The sequence below is a fragment of the Oncorhynchus gorbuscha genome, linkage group LG10 (genome assembly GCF_021184085.1).
Source record: "Oncorhynchus gorbuscha isolate QuinsamMale2020 ecotype Even-year linkage group LG10, OgorEven_v1.0, whole genome shotgun sequence".
Taxonomy (NCBI): Eukaryota; Metazoa; Chordata; class Actinopteri; order Salmoniformes; family Salmonidae; genus Oncorhynchus; species Oncorhynchus gorbuscha.
The window spans coordinates 35,111,916-35,132,905 of record NC_060182.1 but is presented as its reverse complement, the minus strand read 5'-3'; the positions used below and the strand labels follow the sequence as shown (position 1 = coordinate 35,132,905).

Genomic DNA, 20,990 nt, shown 5'->3' with positions numbered 1-20,990 from the left:
GTGCTCTAGCGACCCCTTGTGGCGGGCCGGGCTCCTGCAGGCTGATTTCGGTGTTTCCTTCTGCACATTGGTGCAGCTGGCTTCTTGGTTAAGCGGGCAGGTGTTAAGAAGCGGGTCATGTTTCGGAGGACGCATGACTCGACCTTCGCCTCTCCCGAGCCATTTGGGGAGCTGCAGCGATGAGACAAGATCGTAATTGAATATCACGAAATTGGGGAGGAAAAGTGGGGTAAAAATACAAAAAAATAAAATTATATTAATACTACTACTCATATATTACAGAGCAAGCCTTGAAACAATTGAGACATGGATTGGAGTGTGTGCCATTCAGAGGGTTAATGGCCAAGACTCCCCACAGGTTGGATGAGACAAGATGCCTTTGAACGGGGTAATTGAATATCAACGGGTAAGTAGGTGCCTGGGGAGGAAGGTGCCTTTGAGTAGGTGCCTTTGAACGGGGTATGGCAGTAGGTGCCTTTGAACGGGGTATGGCAGTAGGTGTCAGCCGCACTGGTTTGAGTGTGTCAAGAACGGCAACGCAGCTGGATTTTTTTGTCGTGTGTGTATCAAGAATGGTCCACCACCCAAAGGCCATCCAGCCAACTTGATACAGCTGTGGGAAGCATTGGAGTCTACATGGGCCAGCATTCCTGTGGAACACTTTTGACACCTTGCCCTGATAAATTCAGGCTGTTCTGAAGGCAAAAAGGGGTCCAACTCAATATTAGGAAGGTGCTCCTTATGTTTTGTACACTCAGTGTATGTCAACAATCCTTCCTCCAAAGGACCCTTATGTATTAAATGTTGTTGTTTTTTGTTCTACTCTTGTGATGAATCACCCCTCTTGGTCTTTGCGCAATTCAAATGAAGTGTTATTTGTCACATGCGCCGAATACAACAGGTGTTTCACCTTACAGTGAAATGCTTACTTACAAGCCTTTAACCAACAATGCAGTTTTAAGAAAATACCTAAAAAAAAAAAATTGAAATAAAAGTAACAAATAATTAAAGATGACATTAATTGCCTGTCCATTTCTCCATTTGCCCCATTAGGAGAGGTCAAACAGCATAAAGAACGGCTCCTCAAGCTCAGCCGACGACAGTGACCACAACACCACTCCTGATGGACAGGTGCTTCAGGTACATACTAGTACCCTGTCACAAGACCCCTGGATAGTACTTGGTGTGAGTGTGGCCGATGTGAAATGGCTAGCTAGATAGCGGTGGTGCGCGCTAATAGTGTTTCAGTCGGTGACGTCACTCACTCTGATGCCTAGAAGTACTTGTTCCCCTTGCTCTGCAAGGGCCGAGGCTTTTGTGGCCCGATGGGTAGCGATGCTTCATGAGTGACTGTGGTTGATGTGTGCAGAGGGTCCCAGGTTGGTTCGAGCCCAGGTTGGGGCGAGGAGAGGGACGGAAGCTCTACTGTTACATGAGCACATGAACAGCAGTGTCTAACTATTTTTGACCTTGTTTAGAGTTTGTCGCTGGGAAGTTTCTCACAGCCATATTCCATCTGAATACACTGACAATGTAAACATTGTGTCTCCATTTGTGAAACTGCTGTAACCTGGAACTATTTATCCCTGAACAGATTAATCCGGTACCAGACACTCATCCTCTTCTAGTGTTTGTGAACCCTAAAAGTGGAGGCAAGCAGGGCGAAAGGTGAGGCTACTCGTGAGCACTCCTACACAATTGGGCATTTTATAGTTCACAAGAAACCATGACAATCTTCGTATTTTACAATGACAAGTTATTTTATTTCAGAGTTCTGCGCAAATTTCAGTATTTGCTGAATCCACGGCAGGTGTACAACCTCTCCAATGGTGGACCTGGACCGGGGTAAGATTTCCCATATGGATAACGGCATATGGTAGAGACCAGTATGAGAATTAAATGAAAAACGACTCTGTTGTGATGCGTCACTAATTGGACAACTAAGGTATATTTAGCTACTTTGAATCAACAAAAAAAAGACATTTAAAATGTTTACTTTTTTGGGAGTGTGATTGTGTGTGAGCCTTAAAATAATTTCATTACCAGAAACATGAACTTTATCTTATTGTTTGAGTGCAAAAAGTTCTAAAAGCGAAAGCATGCATCAGAATGATAGAACAGCTCTGCTAACTTTTTTTAAAAGTATGGTAGTCTAGTGGATTCTTTGACACGTTCTTCAAAACCTTTGACAGTAGATGTCCTTTAAGTATTCAAACCACGAAAATTATAGTAAACTGTTCAATTGACCGAAGTTTATATAAATGTCAACTTATTACTGTGTTGGCCATTAGAATATTCTATCAAATGTTATACAATTAAATGTTTTTTTAAAGTTTTTAGGTGAATACTTTTATTTTGAAACTTTGGGGCGCTACAGAGGATTGGCCTAGCTAGCAACTTGCTATCTCATTCAAAGTGTTATGCAGGTGAATGAGGACCCAAAAGCGACTTGGCGAAAACAGAGTCTTTAATCCAGTAAAGTAAATCTACAATCATAAAGCATAATTCCACTCGTAATGACGAGAACAGACTGGAGACTCGATCATGAACTGCAGGTTGCCTCGGGAAGGCACTTGAACGTAGCAGACTCAGACACCTGCTCACCACGCAGCATCTGAGGGAAACACGACACGACAGGGCGATACACAGACACAGCACGGTGAACAATAGACAAGGATCCGACAGGACAGGAACGGAAAACAAGGGAAGAAATAGGGACTCTAATCAGGGGAAAAGATAGGGAACAGGTGTGGGAAGACTAAATGATTGATTAGGGGAATAGGAACAGCTGGGAGCAGGAACGGAACGATAGAGAGAAGAGAGAGAGGAAGGGAGAGAGAAAAAGGGGAACGAACCTAAAAAGACCAGCAGGGGGAAAACGAACAGAAGGAAAAGCAAAATGACAAGACAATATAAGACAAAACATGACAGTACCCCCCACTCACCGAGCGCCTCCTGGCGCACTCGAGGAGGAATCCTGGCGGCAACGGAGGAAATCATCAATAAGTGAACGGTCCAGCACGTCCCGAGACGGAACCCAACTCCTCTCCTCAGGACCGTAACCCTCCCAATCCACTAAGTATTGGTGACCCCGTCCCCGAGAACGCATGTCCATGATCCTACGTACCTTGTAAATAGGTGCGCTCTCGACAAGGACGGGAGGGGGAGGGAAGACGAACGGGGGTGCGAAGAAAGGGCTTGACACAGGAGACATGGAAGACAGGATGGACGCGACGAAGATGTCGCGGAAGAAGCAGTCGCACAGCGACAGGATTGACGACCTGGGAGACACGGAACGGACCAATGAACCGCGGAGTCAACTTACGAGAAGCTGTCGTAAGAGGAAGGTTGCGAGTGGAAAGCCACACTCTCTGGCCGCAACAATACCTTGGACTCTTAATCCTACGTTCATTGGCGGCTCTCACAGTCTGTGCCCTGTAACGGCAAAGTGCAGACCTCACCCTCCTCCAGGTGCGCTCACAACGTTGGACAAACGCTTGAGCGGAGGGAACGCTGGACTCGGCAAGCTGGGATGAGAACAGAGGAGGCTGGTAACCCAGACTACTCTGAAACGGAGATAACCCGGTAGCAGACGAAGGAAGCGAGTTGTGAGCGTATTCTGCCCAGGGGAGCAGTTCTGCCCAAGACGCAGGGTTTCTGAAAGAAAGGCTGCGTAGTATGCGACCAATCATCTGATTGGCCCTCTCTGCTTGACCGTTAGACTGGGGATGAAACCCGGAAGAGAGACTGACGGACGCACCAATCAAACGACAGAACTCCCTCCAAAACTGTGACGTGAATTGCGGGCCTCTGTCTGAAACGGCGTCTAACGGGAGGCCATGAATTCTGAACACGTTCTCGATGATGATTTGTGCCGTCTCCTTAGCGGAAGGAAGTTTAGCGAGGGGAATGAAATGTGCCGCCTTAGAGAACCTATCGACAACCGTAAGAATCACAGTCTTCCCCGCAGACAAAGGCAGACCGGTAATGAAGTCTAGGGCGATGTGAGACCATGGTCGAGAAGGAATGGGGAGCGGTCTGAGACGACCGGCAGGAGGAGAGTTACCTGACTTAGTCTGCGCGCAGTCCGAACAAGCAGCCACGAAACGGCGCGTGTCACGCTCCTGAGTCGGCCACCAAAAGCTCTGGCGAATAGACGCAAGAGTGCCTCGAACACCGGGATGACCAGCTAACTTGGCAGAGTGAGCCCACTGAAGAACAGCCAGACGAGTGGAAACAGGAACGAAAAGGAGGTTACTAGGACAAGCGCGCGGCGACGCAGTGTGCGTGAGTGCTTGCTTAACCTGTCTTTCAATTCCCCAGACTGTCAACCCGACAACACGCCCATAAGGAAGAATCCCCTCGGGATCAGTAGAAGCCACAGAAGAACTAAACAGACGGGATAAGGCATCAGGCTTGGTGTTCTTGCTACCCGGACGGTAAGAAATCACAAACTCGAAACGAGCGAAAAACAACGCCCAACGAGCTTGACAAGCATTAAGTCGTTTGGCAGAACGGATGTACTCAAGGTTCTTATGGTCTGTCCAAACGACAAAAGGAACGGTCGCCCCCTCCAACCACTGTCGCCATTCGCCTAGGGCTAAGCGGATGGCGAGCAGTTCGCGGTTACCCACATCATAGTTGCGTTCAGATGGCGACAGGCGATGAGAAAAATAAGCGCAAGGATGAACCTTATCGTCAGACTGGAAGCGCTGGGATAGAATGGCTCCCACGCCTACCTCTGAAGCGTCAACCTCGACAATGAATTGTCTAGTGACGTCAGGAGTAACGAGGATAGGAGCGGACGTAAACGTTCTTTTAGAAGATCAAAAGCTCCCTGGGCGGAACCGGACCACTTAAAACACGTCTTGACAGAAGTAAGAGCTGTGAGAGGGGCAGCAACTTGACCGAAATTACGAATGAAACGCCGATAGAAATTAGCGAAACCTAGAAAGCTCTGCAACTCGACACGTGACCTTGGAACGGGCCAATCACTGACAGCTTGGACCTTAGCGGAATCCATCTGAATGCCTTCAGCGGAAATAACGGAACCGAGAAAAGTAACGGAGGAGACATGAAAAGAGCACTTCTCAGCCTTCACGTAGAGACAATTCTCTAAAAGGCGCTGTAGAACACGTCGAACGTGCTGAACATGAATCTCGAGTGACGGTGAAAAAATCAGGATATCGTCAAGATAGACAAAAACAAAGATGTTCAGCATGTCTCTCAGAACATCATTAACTAATGCCTGAAAAACAGCTGGCGCATTGGCGAGACCAAACGGCAAAACCCGGTACTCAAAATGCCCTAACGGAGTGTTAAACGCCGTTTTCCACTCGTCCCCCTCTCTGATGCGCACGAGATGGTAAGCGTTACGAAGGTCAAACTTAGTAAAGCACCTGGCTCCCTGCAGAATCTCGAAGGCTGATGACATAAGGGGAAGCGGATAACGATTCTTAACCGTTATGTCATTCAGCCCTCGATAATCCACGCAGGGGCGCAGAGTACCGTCCTTTTTCTTAACAAAAAGAACCCCGCCCCGGCCGGAGAGGAAGAAGGCACTATGGTACCGGCGTCAAGAGACACAGATAAATAATCCTCGAGAGCCTTACGTTCGGGAGCCGACAGAGAGTATAGTCTACCCCGAGGAGGAGTGGTCCCCGGAAGGAGATCAATACTACAATCATACGACCGGTGAGGAGGAAGGGAGTTGGCTCGGGACCGACTGAAGACCGTGCGCAGATCATGATATTCCTCCGGCACTCCTGTCAAATCGCCAGGTTCCTCCTGAGAAGTGGGGACAGAAGAAATGGGAGGGATGGCAGACATTAAACACTTCACATGACAAGAAACTTTCCAGGATAGGATAGAATTACTAGACCAATTAATAGAAGGATTATGACATACTAGCCAGGGATGACCCAAAACAACAGGTGTAAAAGGTGAACGAAAAATCAAAAAAGAAATAGTCTCACTGTGGTTACCAGATACTGTGAGGGTTAAAGGTAGTGTCTCAAATCTGATACTGGGAAGATGACTACCATCTAAGGCGAACATGGGCGTAGGCTTGTCTAACTGTCTGAAAGGAATGTCATGTTTCCGAGCCCATGCTTCGTCCATGAAACAACCCTCAGCCCCAGAGTCTATCAAGGCACTGCATGTAGCACCCGAACCGGTCCAGCGTAGATGGACCGACATAGTAGTACAGGATCTAGATGGAGAGACCTGCGTAGTAGCGCTCACCAGTAGCCCTCCGCTTACTGATGAGCTCTGGCCTTTTACTGGACATGAATTGACAAAATGTCCATCAAATCCGCAATAGAGGCACAGGCGGTTGGTGATCCTCCGTTCCCTCTCCTTAGTCGAGATGCGAATACCTCCCAGCTGCATGGGCTCAGTCTCTGAGCCAGAGGAGGGAGATGGTTGCGATGCGGAGCAGGGAAACACCGTTGACGCGAGCTCTCTTCCACGAGCTTGGTGACGAAGATCTACCCGTCGTTCTATGCGGATGGCGAGAGCAATCAAAGAGTCCACACTGGAAGGAACCTCCCGAGAGAGAATCTCATCTTTGACCACTGCGTGGAGTCCCTCCAGAAAACGAGCGAGCAGCGCCGGCTCGTTCCAGTCACTAGAGGCAGCAAGAGTGCGAAACTCTATAGAGTAATCCGTTATGGATCGATCACCTTGACATAGGGAAGCCAGGGCCCTAGAAGCCTCCCTACCAAAAACTGAACGGTCAAAAACCCGAATCATCTCCTCTTTAAAGTTCTGGTAATTGTTTGAACAATCAGCCCTTGCCTCCCAGATAGCTGTGCCCCACTCTCGAGCCCGGCCAGTAAGGAGTGAAATGACGTAAGCAACCCGAGCTCTCTCTCTAGAGTATGTGTTGGGTTGGAGAGAGAACACAATATCACACTGGGTGAGAAAGGAGCGGCACTCCGTGGGCTGCCCGGAGTAGCAAGGTGGGTTATTAACCCTAGGTTCCGGAGGCTCGGCAGGCCAGGAAGTAACAGGTGGCACGAGACGAAGACTCTGGAACTGTCCAGAGAGGTCGGAAACCTGAGCGGCCAGGTTCTCCACGGCATGGCGAGCAGCAGACAATTCCTGCTCGTGTCTGCCGAGCATGGCTCCTTGGATCTCGACGGCAGTGTTACGAGCGTCTGTAGTCGCTGGGTCCATTCTTTGGTCGGATCCTTCTGTTATGCAGGTGAATGAGGACCCAAAAGCGACTTGGCGAAAACAGAGTCTTTAATCCAGTAAAGTAAATCTACAATCATAAAGCATAATTCCACTCGTAATGACGAGAACAGACTGGAGACTCGATCATGAACTGCAGGTTGCCTCGGGAAGGCACTTGAACGTAGCAGACTCAGACACCTGCTCACCACGCAGCATCTGAGGGAAACACGACACGACAGGGCGATACACAGACACAGCACGGTGAACAATAGACAAGGATCCGACAGGACAGGAACGGAAAACAAGGGAAGAAATAGGGACTCTAATCAGGGGAAAAGATAGGGAACAGGTGTGGGAAGACTAAATGATTGATTAGGGGAATAGGAACAGCTGGGAGCAGGAACGGAACGATAGAGAGAAGAGAGAGAGGAAGGGAGAGAGAAAAAGGGGAACGAACCTAAAAAGACCAGCAGGGGGAAAACGAACAGAAGGAAAAGCAAAATGACAAGACAATATAAGACAAAACATGACACAAAGATCAACATTGTGCGAATAAATACATTCCTCAACCAATTCGATGGATTTGGATCAAATTAGGCTCAGTCATAGGCTATAAACTATGCGAGGCATTTCTGCGTGTTCAAAAGAAAGCAGACAAACAGACTAAAAAAGAATTTCAGTGAAAGAGAGATACAAGTGTTGAGCAGGCAGGTAATGCGCCACGAAAATATCTTACTCATGGGAAATGGAGTGGTGAATGGCATCGAATTTGGGACAGTATTACATGGGAAATCAATGCAGTGTGGGGCGTGAGGCGAACAGTAAGCGACATGAAGCATAGGGAGCGAGATGACAGGCTCAGAGCTAGAAAGAATAAAGGATTATTGAATAATGCTGTACTGTCGTAGGGCCTGCAGTTATAGACGTTTTGAAGGTTCAGATACGATCACAGATTGAGGTTGAGCAGCAACAGTCAATCACTGAAGACCGAGGAAGAGGAATGCACGTTCGTAAGAAACATCAGTCGCAGTTGTGAAATCGGAGAGTGAGTTGTGTTAACATTACTTTAGCTTAATTACATTAGATATGGGATTTTGCATTTAGTTAACTTGATGATTCATCTTCACTTTCAGAGGGGCCTCCTCCATCTCTTGGAGGTTATTTGGTTGATCCTTTAACTCCAGTCCTATTGACACTACCTCTGGATGGTTCTTCAGTCAGACCACCTTTGGGCCCCAGCATTAGTACAACGTGTCCCCTCAACTTGAAGAATAATTGCCTCTATCAGAATGCAACCGTACACAATGAAAACACAAAGTATCATGATCCACTCCCTCCTTCTGGGAAGCTGACAACACCACAGCCAATGTGCCAAGGGCTGGCCAGCAGCTCCAGCCTGCTCAGTACAGTCAGTGACATGGCCTTGACCGTTAATGACATGATGCAGCGGTAGGTTGAACACAGTCAGAATAGGATGAGTGTCCTGGAGAGAATGGCAACAGCTTGTAGAGATGAGAAATGCTGGTCTCCCTCCTACCTCTCAACATAAATGAAACCACTGCAGTCTCCTGAAAACCAAGGCACATCTGTCTTTGTTGCGGACTTCAACAACTAGAGTAAACTGGGAAAATGTAGGTCATTCTCTGTACAGTAAATTCACTGGAAACTAAAGTTTAAACAGCACTATTTTGATGTCTAAAAATGTGATGTGCTGTTGAAGGCATATGGTCTAGGCACTAATCTCAATAATGAGCTGAGAAAGATAACCAGGTCCCAAATTGAACAAAACTACAAAGATCACGGATCTTCCCAAAATGGTGCTAAGATAGATGTTTTTGTGCATTGAGTTATTCTACCTCAAATTTTGTCATCTTCTGTGATCTTGGTGTCTGATATAAACTTGGTGTTTTGCACATATAACCGTGATGTTAGTCATGGGTTATCTCAATGTTTTTGATGACTTCGATAAGCATTTTCTGTCAGATTTATTTACCTATCTTTTGTTTTAGTAGAGATGTTTAGAATTTTTTATTTGATTTTTATTTTATTTCACCTTTATTTAACCAGGTAGGCTAGTTGAGAACAAGTTCTCATTTGCAACTGCGACCTGGCCAAAATAAAGCATAGCAGTGTGAACAGACAACACAGAGTTACACATGGAGTAAACAATTAACAAGTCAATAACACAGTAGGAAAAAAATGGGCAGTCTATATACAATGTGTGCAAAAGGCATGAGGAGGTAGGCAAATAATACAATTTTGCAGATTAACACTGGCGTGATAAATGATCAGATGGTCATGTACAGGTAGAGATATTGGTGTGCAAAAGAGCAGAAAAGTAAATAAATAAAAAACAGTATAAAAACAGTATGGGGATGAGGTAGGTGAAAATGGATGGGCTATTTACCAATAGACTATGTACAGCTGCAGCGATCGGTTAGCTGCTCGGATAGCTGATGTTTGAAGTTGGTGAGGGAGATAAAAGTCTCCAACTTCAGCGATTTTTGCAGTTCGTTCCAGTCACAGGCAGCAGAGTACTGGAACGAAAGGCGGCCAAATGAGGTGTTGGCTTTAGGGATGATCAGTGAGATACACCTGCTGGAGCGCGTGCTGCGGATGGTTGTTGCCATCGTGACCAGTGAACTGAGATAAGGCGGAGCTTTACCTAGCATGGACTTGTAGATGACCTGGAGCCAGTGGGTCTGGCGACGAATATGTAGTGAGGGCCAGCCGACTAGAGCATACAAGTCGCAGTGGTGGGTGGTATAAGGTGCTTTAGTGACAAAACGGATGGCACTGTGATAGACTGCATCCAGTTTGCTGAGTAGAGTGTTGGAAGCCATTTTGTAGATGACATCGCCGAAGTCGAGGATCGGTAGGATAGTCAGTTTTACTAGGGTAAGCTTGGCGACATGAGTGAAGGAGGCTTTGTTGCGGAATAGAAAGCCGACTCTCGATTTGATTTTCGATTGGAGATGTTTGATGTGAGTCTGGAAGGAGAGTTTGCAGTCTAGCCAGAAACCTAGGTACTTATAGGTGTCCACATATTCAAGGTCGGAACCATCCAGGGTGGTGATGCTAGTCGGGCATGCGGATGCAGGCAGCGATCGGTTGAAAAGCATCCATTTGGTTTTACTCGCGTTTAAGAGCAGTTGGAGGCCACGGAAGGAGTGCTGTATGGCATTGAAGCTCGTTTGGAGGTTAGATAGCACAGTGTCCAATGACGGGCCAAAAGTATATAGAATGGTGTCGTCTGCGTAGAGGTGGATCAGGGAATCGCCCGCAGCAAGAGCAACATCATTGATATATACAGAGAAAAGAGTCGGCCCGAGAATTGAACCCTGTGGCACCCCCACAGAGACTGCCAGAGGACTGGACAGCATGCCCTCCGATTTGACACACTGAACTCTGTCTGCAAAGTAATTGGTGAACCAGGCAAGGCAGTCATCCGAAAAACCGAGGCTATTGAGTCTGCCGATAAGAATATGGTGATTGACAGAGTCGAAAGCCTTGGCGAGGTCGATGAAGACGGCTGCACAGTACTGTCTTTTATCGATGGCGGTTATGATATCGTTTAGTACCTTGAGTGTAGTTGAGGTCCCCCCGTGACCGGCTCGGAAACCAGATTGCACAGCGGAGAAGGTACGGTGGGATTCGAGATAGTCAGTGACCTGTTTGTTGACTTGGCTTTCGAAGACCTTAGATAGACAGGGCAGGATGGATATAGGTTTATAACAGTTTGGGTCCAGGGTGTCTCCCCCTTTGAAGAGGGGGATGACTGCGGCAGCTTTCCAATCCTTGGGGATCTCAGACGATATGAAAGAGAGGTTGAACAGGCTGGTAATAGGGGTTGCGACAATGGCGGCAGATAGTTTCAGAAATAGAGGGTCCAGATTGTCAAGCCCAGCTGATTTGTACGGGTCCAGGTTTTGCAGCTCTTTCAGAACATCTGCTATCTGGATTTGGGTAAAGGAGAACCTGGAGAGGCTTGGGCGAGGAGCTGCGGGGGGGGCAGAGCTGTTGGCCGAGGTTGGAGTAGCCAGGCGGAAGGCATGGCCAGCCGTTGAGAAGTGCTTATTGAAGTTTTCGATAATCATGGATTTATCGGTGGAGACCGTGTTACCTAGCCACAGTGCAGTGGGCAGCTGGGAGGAGGTGCTCTTGTTCTCCATGGACTTCACAGTGTCCCAGAACATTTTGGAGTTGGAGCTACAGGATGCAAACTTCTGCCTGAAGAAGCTGGCCTTAGCTTTCCTGACTGACTGCGTGTATTGGTTCCTGACTTCCCTGAACAGTTGCATATCACGGGGGCTATTCGATGCTATTGCAGTCCGCCACATGATGTTTTTGTGCTGGTCGAGGGCAGTCAGGTCTGGAGTGAACCAAGGGCTGTATCTGTTCTTGGTTCTGCATTTTTTGAATGGAGCATGCTTATCTAAAATGGTGAGGAAGTTACTTTTAAAGAATGACCAGGCATCCTCAACTGACGGGATGAGGTCAATGTCCTTCCAGGATACCCGGGCCAGGTCGATTAGAAAGGCCTGCTCACAGAAGTGTTTTAGGGAGCGTTTGACAGTGATGAGGGGTGGTTGTTTGACTGCGGCTCCGTGGCGGATACAGGCAATGAGGCAGTGGTCGCTGAGATCCTGGTTGAAGCCAGCGGAGGTGTATTTGGAGGGCCAGTTGGTCAGGATGACGTCTATGAGGGTGCCCTTGTTTACAGAGTTAGGGTTGTACCTGGTGGGTTCCTTGATGATTTGAGTGAGATTGAGGGCATCTAGCTTAGATTGTAGGACTGCCGGGGTGTTAAGCATATCCCAGTTTAGGTCACCTAACAGAACAAACTCTGAAGCTAGATGAGGGGCGATCAATTCACAAATGGTGTCCAGGGCACAGCTGGGAGCTGAGGGTGGTCGGTAGCAGGCGGCAACAGTGAGAGACTTATTTCTGGAGAGAGTAATTTTCAAAATTAGTAGTTCAAACTGTTTGGGTATGGACCTGGAAAGTATGACATTACTTTGCAGGCTATCTCTGCAGTAGACTGCGACTCCGCCCCCTTTGGCAGTTCTATCTTGACGGAAGATGTTATAGTTGGGTATGGAAGTCTCTGAATTTTTGGTGGCCTTCCTGAGCCAGGATTCAGACACGGCAAGGACATCAGGGTTAGCAGAGTGTGCTAAAGCAGTGAGTAAAACAAACTTAGGGAGGAGGCTTCTGATGTTGACATGCATAAAACCAAATCACCCCAAAAATAAAAAATACAATTCCTCTCTTTGTTGACTTGAATGGCTTATATCTGTCTGAGATGCCATCAACATTTAGGGTCCTGTCCTGCACCCACAACATAATATTACGTCTGTGTTTCAGGCTGTGCTTCTTCAGATCTCTGAAGGATTACAGGATCTTGGTTTGCGGAGGGGACGGCACTGTGGGCTGGATACTTGATGCCATAGGTGGGGTCAAGTACACAATGTTGGTAAACCATGTGGTACACATGCCATGTGGTACACATACACTGAAGTTGATTTGTCTATGTGTACAAACTATGAATTTCCTAACTTCAGTGTATGTGTACAAACTATGAATTTCCTAACCAAAGACTCAAACATGTCACAGAAATGGTGATATTGATCTGTCTTTCTCCCCTTCTGGTTCAATCAGACAAAGCCAATCTTCAAGTGCGGCCACCTGTGGCTGTGTTACCCCTGGGCACAGGAAATGACCTCGCACGTTGTCTTAGATGGGGAGGAGGTGGGCACAGGGTTGACCTTTTTTCATTATACCCGTTGTGTGTTCACGGATCATATATCCAGTATTTGCTGTCCATAGTTCTACTGTATGTGATTAAATAATCATTGTCTCTGGGTGTTTCATCTTGGTTTCTTGTATTCTTTTGTACTTGAGTGTGGGACCGTTGGTGGCACAGAATGATCCCTTATAGTGTACCTCTGTGGTCTGTGTAGGTTATGATGGGACAGATCTGTGTCGTATCCTGAAGGAGATTGAGGTCAGCACCCCGGTGCTGATGGACCGCTGGAATGTAGAGGTGATCCTAGAGGACCCCCAGGAGACAGGAGACCCTGTGCCTTATGAGATCATCAACAACTACTTCTCCATCGGCGTGGTGAGTTAGGAACAAGGGGAATGAACTTGTAGCCTGGTCCCAGATCTGTTTGTGCTGTCTTGACAACTCCTTTGGCCATTTTCACGTTGAAGACGGCAAAAAAAGTGTGACCAGGCTACGTACTTACGGCACACACCTGAACTTTTCAGAACTTGTTGTATGTTGACAGGACGCCTCTATTGCCCACCGTTTTCATACGATGAGAGAGAAACACCCCCAGAAATTCAACAGCAGGTAAACACATTTGAATAACCAGCACAGAGTCCTATAGTACATGTGAGGACTAACCTTTTAGGGGTAGTCACCTTGTGCATAGTGTAAATGACTCTACGTGAATTCAAGAATGTTGTTCAATATTTCAGAATGAAGAACAAGTTGTGGTACTTTGAGTTTGCCACCTCAGAGACCATCTCTGCTTCGTGCAAGAAACTGAATGAATGTCTTACAATTGAGGTGAGGATGGCAAACGCACAGCTTTGAATCAGCTCATAAAAAAAACACATTTATTTATTTCTTTATTTTATTTCACCTTTATTTAAACAGGTAGGCAAGTTGAGAACAAGTTCTCATTTACAGTTGCGACCTGGCCAAGATAAAGCAAAGCAGTTCGACACATACAACGACACAGAGTTACACATGGAGTAAAACAAACATACAGTCAATAATACAGTATTAACAAGTCTATATACGATGTGAGCAAATGAGGTGAGAAGGGAGGTAAAGGCAAAAAAAGGCAATGGTGGCAAAGTAAATACAATATAGCAAGTAAAACACTGGAATGGTAGATTTGCAGTGGAAGAATGTGCAAAGTAGAAATACAAATAATGGGGTGCAAAGGAGCAAAATAAAATAAAAAAATACAGTAGGGAGGTAGTTAAGGTAAAGAGGTAGTTGTTTGGGCTAAATTATAGGTGGGCTATGTACAGGTGCAGTAATCTGTGAGCTGCTCTGACAGTTGGTGCTTAAAGCTAGTGAGGGAGATAAGTGTTTCCAGTTTCAGAGATTTTTGTAGTTCGTTCCAGTCATTGGAAGCAGAGAACTGGAAGGAGAGGCGGCCAAAGAAAGAATTGGTTTTGGGGGTGACTAGAGAGATATACCTGCTGGAGCGTGTGCTACAGGTGGGAGATGCTATGGTGACCAGCGAGCTGAGATAAGGGGGGACTTTACCTAGCAGGGTCTTGTAGATGACATGGAGCCATTGGGTTTGGCAATGAGTATGAAGCGAGGGCCAGCCAACGAGAGCGTACAGGTCGCAATGGTGGGTAGTATATGGGGCTTTGGTGACAAAACAGATTGCACTGTGATAGACTGCATCCAATTTGTTGAGTAGGGTATTGGAGGCTATTTTGTAAATGACATCGCCAAAGTCAAGGATTGGTAGGATGGTCAGTTTTACAAGGGTATGTTTGGCAGCATGAGTGAAGGATGCTTTGTTGCGAAATAGGAAGCAAATTCTAGATTTAACTTTGGATTGGAGATGTTTGATGTGGGTCTGGAAGGAGAGTTTACAGTCTAACCAGACACCTAGGTATTTGTAGTTGTCCACGTATTCTAAGTCAGAGCTGTCCAGATTAGTGATGTTGAACAGGCGGGCAGGTGCAGGCAGCGATCGATTGAAGAGCATGATTTAGTTTTACTTGTATTTAAGAGCAATTGGAGGCCACGGAAGGAGAGTTGTATGGGATTGAAGCTTGCCTGGAGGGTTGTTAACACAGTGTCCAAGGAAGGGCCAGAAGTGTCGTCTGCGTAGAGGTGGATCAGAGACTCACCAGCAGCAAGAGCGACATCATTGATGTATACAGAGAAGAGAGTCGGTCCAAGAATTGAACCCTGTGGCACCCCCATAGAGACTGCCAGAGGTCCGGACAGCAGACCCTCCGATTTGACACACTGAACTCTATCAGAGAAGTAGTTGGTGAACCAGGCGAGGCAATCATTTGAGAAATCAAGGCTGTCGAGTCTGTCGATGAGGATGTGGTGATTGACAGAGTCGAAAGCCTTGGCCAGATCAATGAATACGGCTGCACAGTAATGTTTCTTATCGATGACGGTTAAGATATCGTTAAGGACCTTGAGCGTGGCTGAGATGCACCCATGACCAGCTCTGAAACCAGATTGCATAGCAGAGAAGGTATGGTGAGATTCGAAATGGTCGGTAATCTGTTTGTTGACTTGGCTTTCGAAGACCTTAGAAAGGCAGGGTAGGATAGATATAGGTCTGTAGCAGTTTGGGTCAAGATTGTCCCCCCCTTTGAAGAGGGGGATGACCGCAGCTGCTTTCCAATCTTTGGGAATCTCAGAAGACACGAAAGAGAGGTTGAACAGGCTAGTAATAGGGGTGACAACAATTTCGGCAGATAATTTTAGAAAGAAAGGGTCCAGATTGTCTAGCCCGGCTGATTTGTAGGGGTCCAGATTTTGCAGCTCTTTCAGAACATCAGCTGACTGGATTTGGGAGAAGGAGAAATGGGGAAGGCTTGGGCGAGTTGCTGTACCTTAACACATACAGTGGGGAGAACAAGTATTTGATACACTGCCGATTTTGCAGAATTTCCTACTTATAAAGCACATAGAGGTCTGTAATTTATATAATAGGTACACTTCAACTGTGAGAGACGGAGTCTAAAACAAAAATCCAGAAACTCACATTGTATGATTTTTAAGTGATTCATTTGCATTTTATTGCATGACATAAGTATTTGACCAGTAAGAATTCTGGCTCTCACAGACCTGTTAGTTTTTCTTTAAGAAGCCCTCCTGTTCTCCACTCATTACCTGTATTAACTGCACCTGTTTGAACTCGTTACCTGTATAAACGACACCTGTCCACACACTCAATTGAACAGACTCCAACCTCTCCACAATGGCCAAGACCAGAGAGCTGTGTAAGGACATCGGGGATAAAAATTGTAGACCTGCACAAGGCTGGGATGGGCTACAGGACAAGAGGCATGCAGGACAAGAGGCATGAGAAGGCAACAACTGTTGGCTCAATTATTAGAAAATGTAAGAAGTTGAAGATGACGGTCAATCACCCTCGGTCTGGGGCTCCATGCATGATCTCACCTCGTTGGGCATCAATGTTCATGAGTAAGGTGAGGGATCAGCCCAGAACTACACGGCAGGACCTGGTCAATGACCTGAAGAGAGCTGGAACCACAGTCTCAAAGAAAACCATTAGTAACACACTAAGCCGTCATGGATTAAAATCCTGCAGCGCACACAAGGTCCCCCTGCTCAAGCCAGAGCATGCCCAGGCCCGTCTGAAGTTTGCCAATGACCATCTGGATGACCCAGAAGAGGAATGGGAGAAGGTCATGTGGTCTGATGAGACAAAAATAGAGCTTTTTGGTCTAAACTTCACTCGCCGTGTTTGTAGGAAGAAGAAGGATGAGTACAACCCCAAGAACACCATCCCAACCGTGAAGCATGGAGGTGGAAACATCATTCTTTGAGGATGCTTTTCTGCAAAGGGGACGGACGACTGCACCGTATTGAGGGGAGGATGGATGGGGCCATGTATTATGAGATCTTGGCCAACAACCTCCTTCCCTCAGTAAGAGCATTGAAGATGTGTCGTGCCTGGGTCTTCCAGCATGACAACGACCCGAAACACACAGCCAGGGCAACTAAGGAGTGGCTCCGTAAGAAGCATCTCAAGGTCCTGGAGTGGCCTACCCAATAGATAATCCTTGGAGGAAGCTGAAATTCTGTATTGCCCAGCGACAGCCCCGAAACCTGAAGGATCTGGAGAAGGTCTGTATGGAGGAGTAGGCCAAAATCCCTGCTGCAGTGTGTGCAAACCTGGTCAAGAACTACAGGAAACGTATGATCTCTGTAATTGCAAACAAAGGTTTCTGTACCAAATATTAAGTTCTGCTTTTCTGATGTATCAAATAATTATGTCATGCAATAAAATGCAAATGAATTACTTAAAAATCATACAATGTGATTTTCTAGTTTTTTGTTTTAAATTCCGTCTCTCACAGTTGAAGTGTACCTCTACATGCTTTGTAAGTAGGAAAACCAGCTAAATCGGCAGTGTATCAAATACTTGTTCTCCCCACTCAACATAGTCTGCAAACAAGCACGTATTTTTAGCATGCAGAATTACATAAAGGTTTTGGTTAACACAGGCGACCTGATAGTTCTGCGATATATGCCTTATGTTTATCTCATTATGGCATCTCATTAAGTTGCTCTGTCTGATGTTGTACGTCCCTCAGTGCTGTGGCACCCCATTAGACCTGAGTGGCCGTTCTATGGAGGGGATCGCTGTCCTCAACATTCCCAGCATGCACGGTGGATCCAACCTGTGGGGAGAAGCCAAGAAGAGTGAATGCAAGTGCTTGATGAATCCTCAGGAAATGCCTGTGGTTATTGTTGACCCTGAAGTCTTGAAAGTCAGTGGACAAGGTACGGCGATATCCTTTGCCTTTAACCAAGGGCTCAAGATTTCAAAATGTTAAAGGATGGGTCTGGTAAATGATATTGTTAGGATATCATGTGAGATGTTAGTTCTCATGCCACAGCTGTTAAAAGATAAATGTTATTTTCATTGGAAGAAGCCCTTGACCCTGGATGGGTTGAGAAGTATGTTTGAATCTTAACAGCTGGTCTCAGGCTGAAAAAGACTGCCTCTCTGTGTGAATTGCATGTTCAGTGTTTCCATCTTCCGTACCAGACGTCAGTGACCGGCGTTTGGAGGTGGTTGGCCTCGAAGGGGCCATGGAGATGGGACAGATATATACAGGACTTAAGAGCGCTATACGACTAGCAAAAACCTCCCAGATCACAATCAGGTGAGTGTTTGTGAGATGTGTATAGACTGGCTGAGATATACAAAAACATTCAATCCCCACTACTTATCTTGCTTATCTCTGTCCATCTCTCAGGACGAAGAAACCTTTACCGATGCAGATAGACGGAGAGCCCTGGATGCAGCCACCCTGTACGGTGAGTGCTAGGAAACCAGTTTGGCAAGCAGAGTTAAAAGCAGTTTCAGTTGCTAGAGACCATGGGACTTGATGCTAATAATACGTTGTTAATATAACATGGTAACGTGGTGCTAAACATGGTAATTTGAGTAAAGCAACATTTTTGCTCATATTCCTTCTTTAGATTCACATCACACACAAGAACCAGGCCAGTATGCTGATGGCTCCCCAGGGCCGGTCCAGCTTCTTCAGCTCAAAGTAGTAGCCTGCTCCCCTGGCTTCAAGCTGTAACATGGCTGGCCTGTATACACTTGCTTATTATTGTACATTTTGTTAAAGGCCCAGTGCAGTCAAATGTGATTTTCCTGTGTTTTATATATATTTCCTCTCTGAGGTTAGAGTAATATTGTGCAAATTATTATAATGTCATTTTAGTGCAAGAGCTGTTTGAAGAGACTGCCTAACATTTCTGCCTGTTTTGCTGTGAATGAGTTTTGGCCATGGTAGTAAGTTAGCGAATAGAGTGATAAGAAATAGTTCCAAACCTCTCTGTCAGTGTCAACAGATGTGGTAAAGAGGTCAATGGAAGTTGACCAAAAACAAGGAAAATGCCATGGAAACGCGGTGGGGTGGAGATCCTGAAAAATGTGCCTACATTTGCATTTATGCTATTGTTTGTGTATTTCACACTATGTTGAGGTAGAAATAGGAGTATAATGCTTGTATGGATGTCAACCCCAATACATGTTAAATCAAATCATCTTCGCCAATCAAGTCATCAATCAACGTCAATATAGTTGAAAACAACTTTGATTACCACCACTGATTTCTGTGTGCTTCCAGCTTTATACCAACCGGAGTTAGCATTTAGCAGTCACTTCTTCTAAACCTGAAAGGGGACAACTTATTGATGTTATGCAGCTAAAACAGCCAAACATATCCAAATCAGACTTCAGTAACTTCAGTTGTGGGTCGGGCTGAGCGAGTTCCATGCTTCCTCTGGAAGCAACGTCAGCAGAAGAACTGTTTCATCGGGAGGTTCATGAAATGGGTTTCCATGGGCAAGCAGCCTAAGATTAAAATGCACAAAGCCAAGCGTCGGCTGGAGTGGTGTAAAGCTTGCCACCATTGGAGCAGTGGAAATGCGTTCTCAGAAGTGACGAATCACACTTCACCATCTGGCAATCCGACGGACTAATCTGGGTTTGGCAGATGCCAGGAGAACTCTAGCTGCCCGAATGCATAGTGCTAACTGTAAAGTTTGGTGGAGGAGGAATAATGGTATGGGGCTGTTTTTCATGGTCCGTGCTAGGCCCCTTAGTTCCAGCGAAGGGAAATCTTAATACTACAGCATACAATGACATTCTAGACGACTCTGTGCTTCAAACTTTTTGGCAACAGTTTGGGAAAAAGCCTTTTCCTGTTTCAGCATGACAATGCCTCCGTGCACAAAGCGAGGTCCACACAGAAATGGTTTGTTGAGATCGGTGTGGAAGAACTTCACTGGCCTGCACAGAGAGGCCTTACCTCAACCCCAACGAACACCTTTGGAATGAATTGGAATTAAGCCTGGAATGACAGGCTTAATCACCCAACCTCTCTAATGCTCTTGTGGCTGAATGGAAGCAAGTACCCACAGCAATGTTCCAACATAATAAAACATAATAATTCGATATATCACCCAGCCAAAATTGTGGGCCTGTTAAAATGCATTAATCGTGACAGATTTGACGAATATCCACTTTGTTAGATCAGATTTGTTGGTTGTCCACCAATCCGGCATCCTCCTATCCCCCGTGGTCTGCATTCCGTTGACCTCTATATCGCAACTATAACAGCTCATTGTCAGTTTTCCCCTCCCCACTCAGACCACTCCCAGACAGTCCTAGCAAAATTCTTGCTTGAGGAATTGCCCTTTGCTTAGAAGTTATTCTTGACCATTTTAAATGAAAACAGCCACAGTAAGGTATTTAATTGCTACGTAGAAATGATTTGATATTGAGATAAAAACGGTTACATTGGACCTTTTTAAATGACTGAAGCAACTTGGTTTGTCAAACAGTTGGTATGTGCATGTTTTAGAGAGATGTTGACCAACATTTTCAGAAAGTTCAGTACATATGTTTTTGTTCTGCCACAATGCAAGTCTATATTATGAAAGCCTTACAAACTACAGCTGTAGATTAACTTGATGTCCACAGTTATATATTTAAGCTAAGAACTTAGTGTGCCTTTTGTCATAATTTAGCCAAATTCATCTAATGCGTTTATCAAGGAGTGAAAAACTGTGCAATGATTCTGCTTGAACACTTTGAGTGAAATGTTTATTTAGCAAGGTTTTTATTGTAACTGCATTTTCTCATTTGTTATTCTATTTTAGTAGGATCATTTTAAATGTGTGTATGTACAGTACCAGTCAAAAGTTTAGACAGTTTGCGTGTGTCTCATCCAAGGGTTTTTCTTTATTTTTACTATTTTCTACATTGTACAATAATAATAATGAAGACATCAAAACAATGAAATAACACATATTTTTACTGTTATTTTACTGCTGCTCTTTAACTATTTTTTAAATTTTTTATTATTTACTTAACACTTATTTTTCTTAACTGCATTGTTGGTTAAGGTCTTGTAGAGAGAATGCCAAGCATCTGCAAAACTGTCAAGGCAAAGGGTGGCTACTTTGAAGAATCTAAAATATATTTTGATTTGTTTAACACTTTTTGGTTAATTCCACATGTGTTATGTAG

At 45.7% G+C, this 20,990-nt stretch overlaps 1 protein-coding gene across 3 annotated transcripts in view; it reads left to right on the top strand.

Annotated features, from left to right (window-relative positions):
- The window catches only part of LOC124045965 (diacylglycerol kinase alpha-like), a 42,500-nt gene extending 23,044 nt beyond the window's left edge, over nt 1-19,456 (top strand). For all 3 annotated transcript variants that reach the window (XM_046365822.1, XM_046365819.1, XM_046365821.1), the window contains exons 13-24: nt 1,054-1,140; nt 1,595-1,668; nt 1,771-1,845; nt 12,547-12,632; nt 12,841-12,930; nt 13,143-13,303; nt 13,473-13,537; nt 13,666-13,756; nt 17,530-17,719; nt 17,988-18,105; nt 18,199-18,259; nt 18,425-19,456. In XM_046365822.1, coding sequence (XP_046221778.1) covers nt 1,054-1,140; nt 1,595-1,668; nt 1,771-1,845; nt 12,547-12,632; nt 12,841-12,930; nt 13,143-13,303; nt 13,473-13,537; nt 13,666-13,756; nt 17,530-17,719; nt 17,988-18,105; nt 18,199-18,259; nt 18,425-18,502 — 1,176 coding nt within the window. In that variant the 3' untranslated portion in view covers nt 18,503-19,456. The remainder of the gene's footprint in view (nt 1-1,053; nt 1,141-1,594; nt 1,669-1,770; nt 1,846-12,546; nt 12,633-12,840; nt 12,931-13,142; nt 13,304-13,472; nt 13,538-13,665; nt 13,757-17,529; nt 17,720-17,987; nt 18,106-18,198; nt 18,260-18,424) is intronic.
- The last annotated feature ends 1,534 nt before the right edge of the window (nt 19,457-20,990 follow it).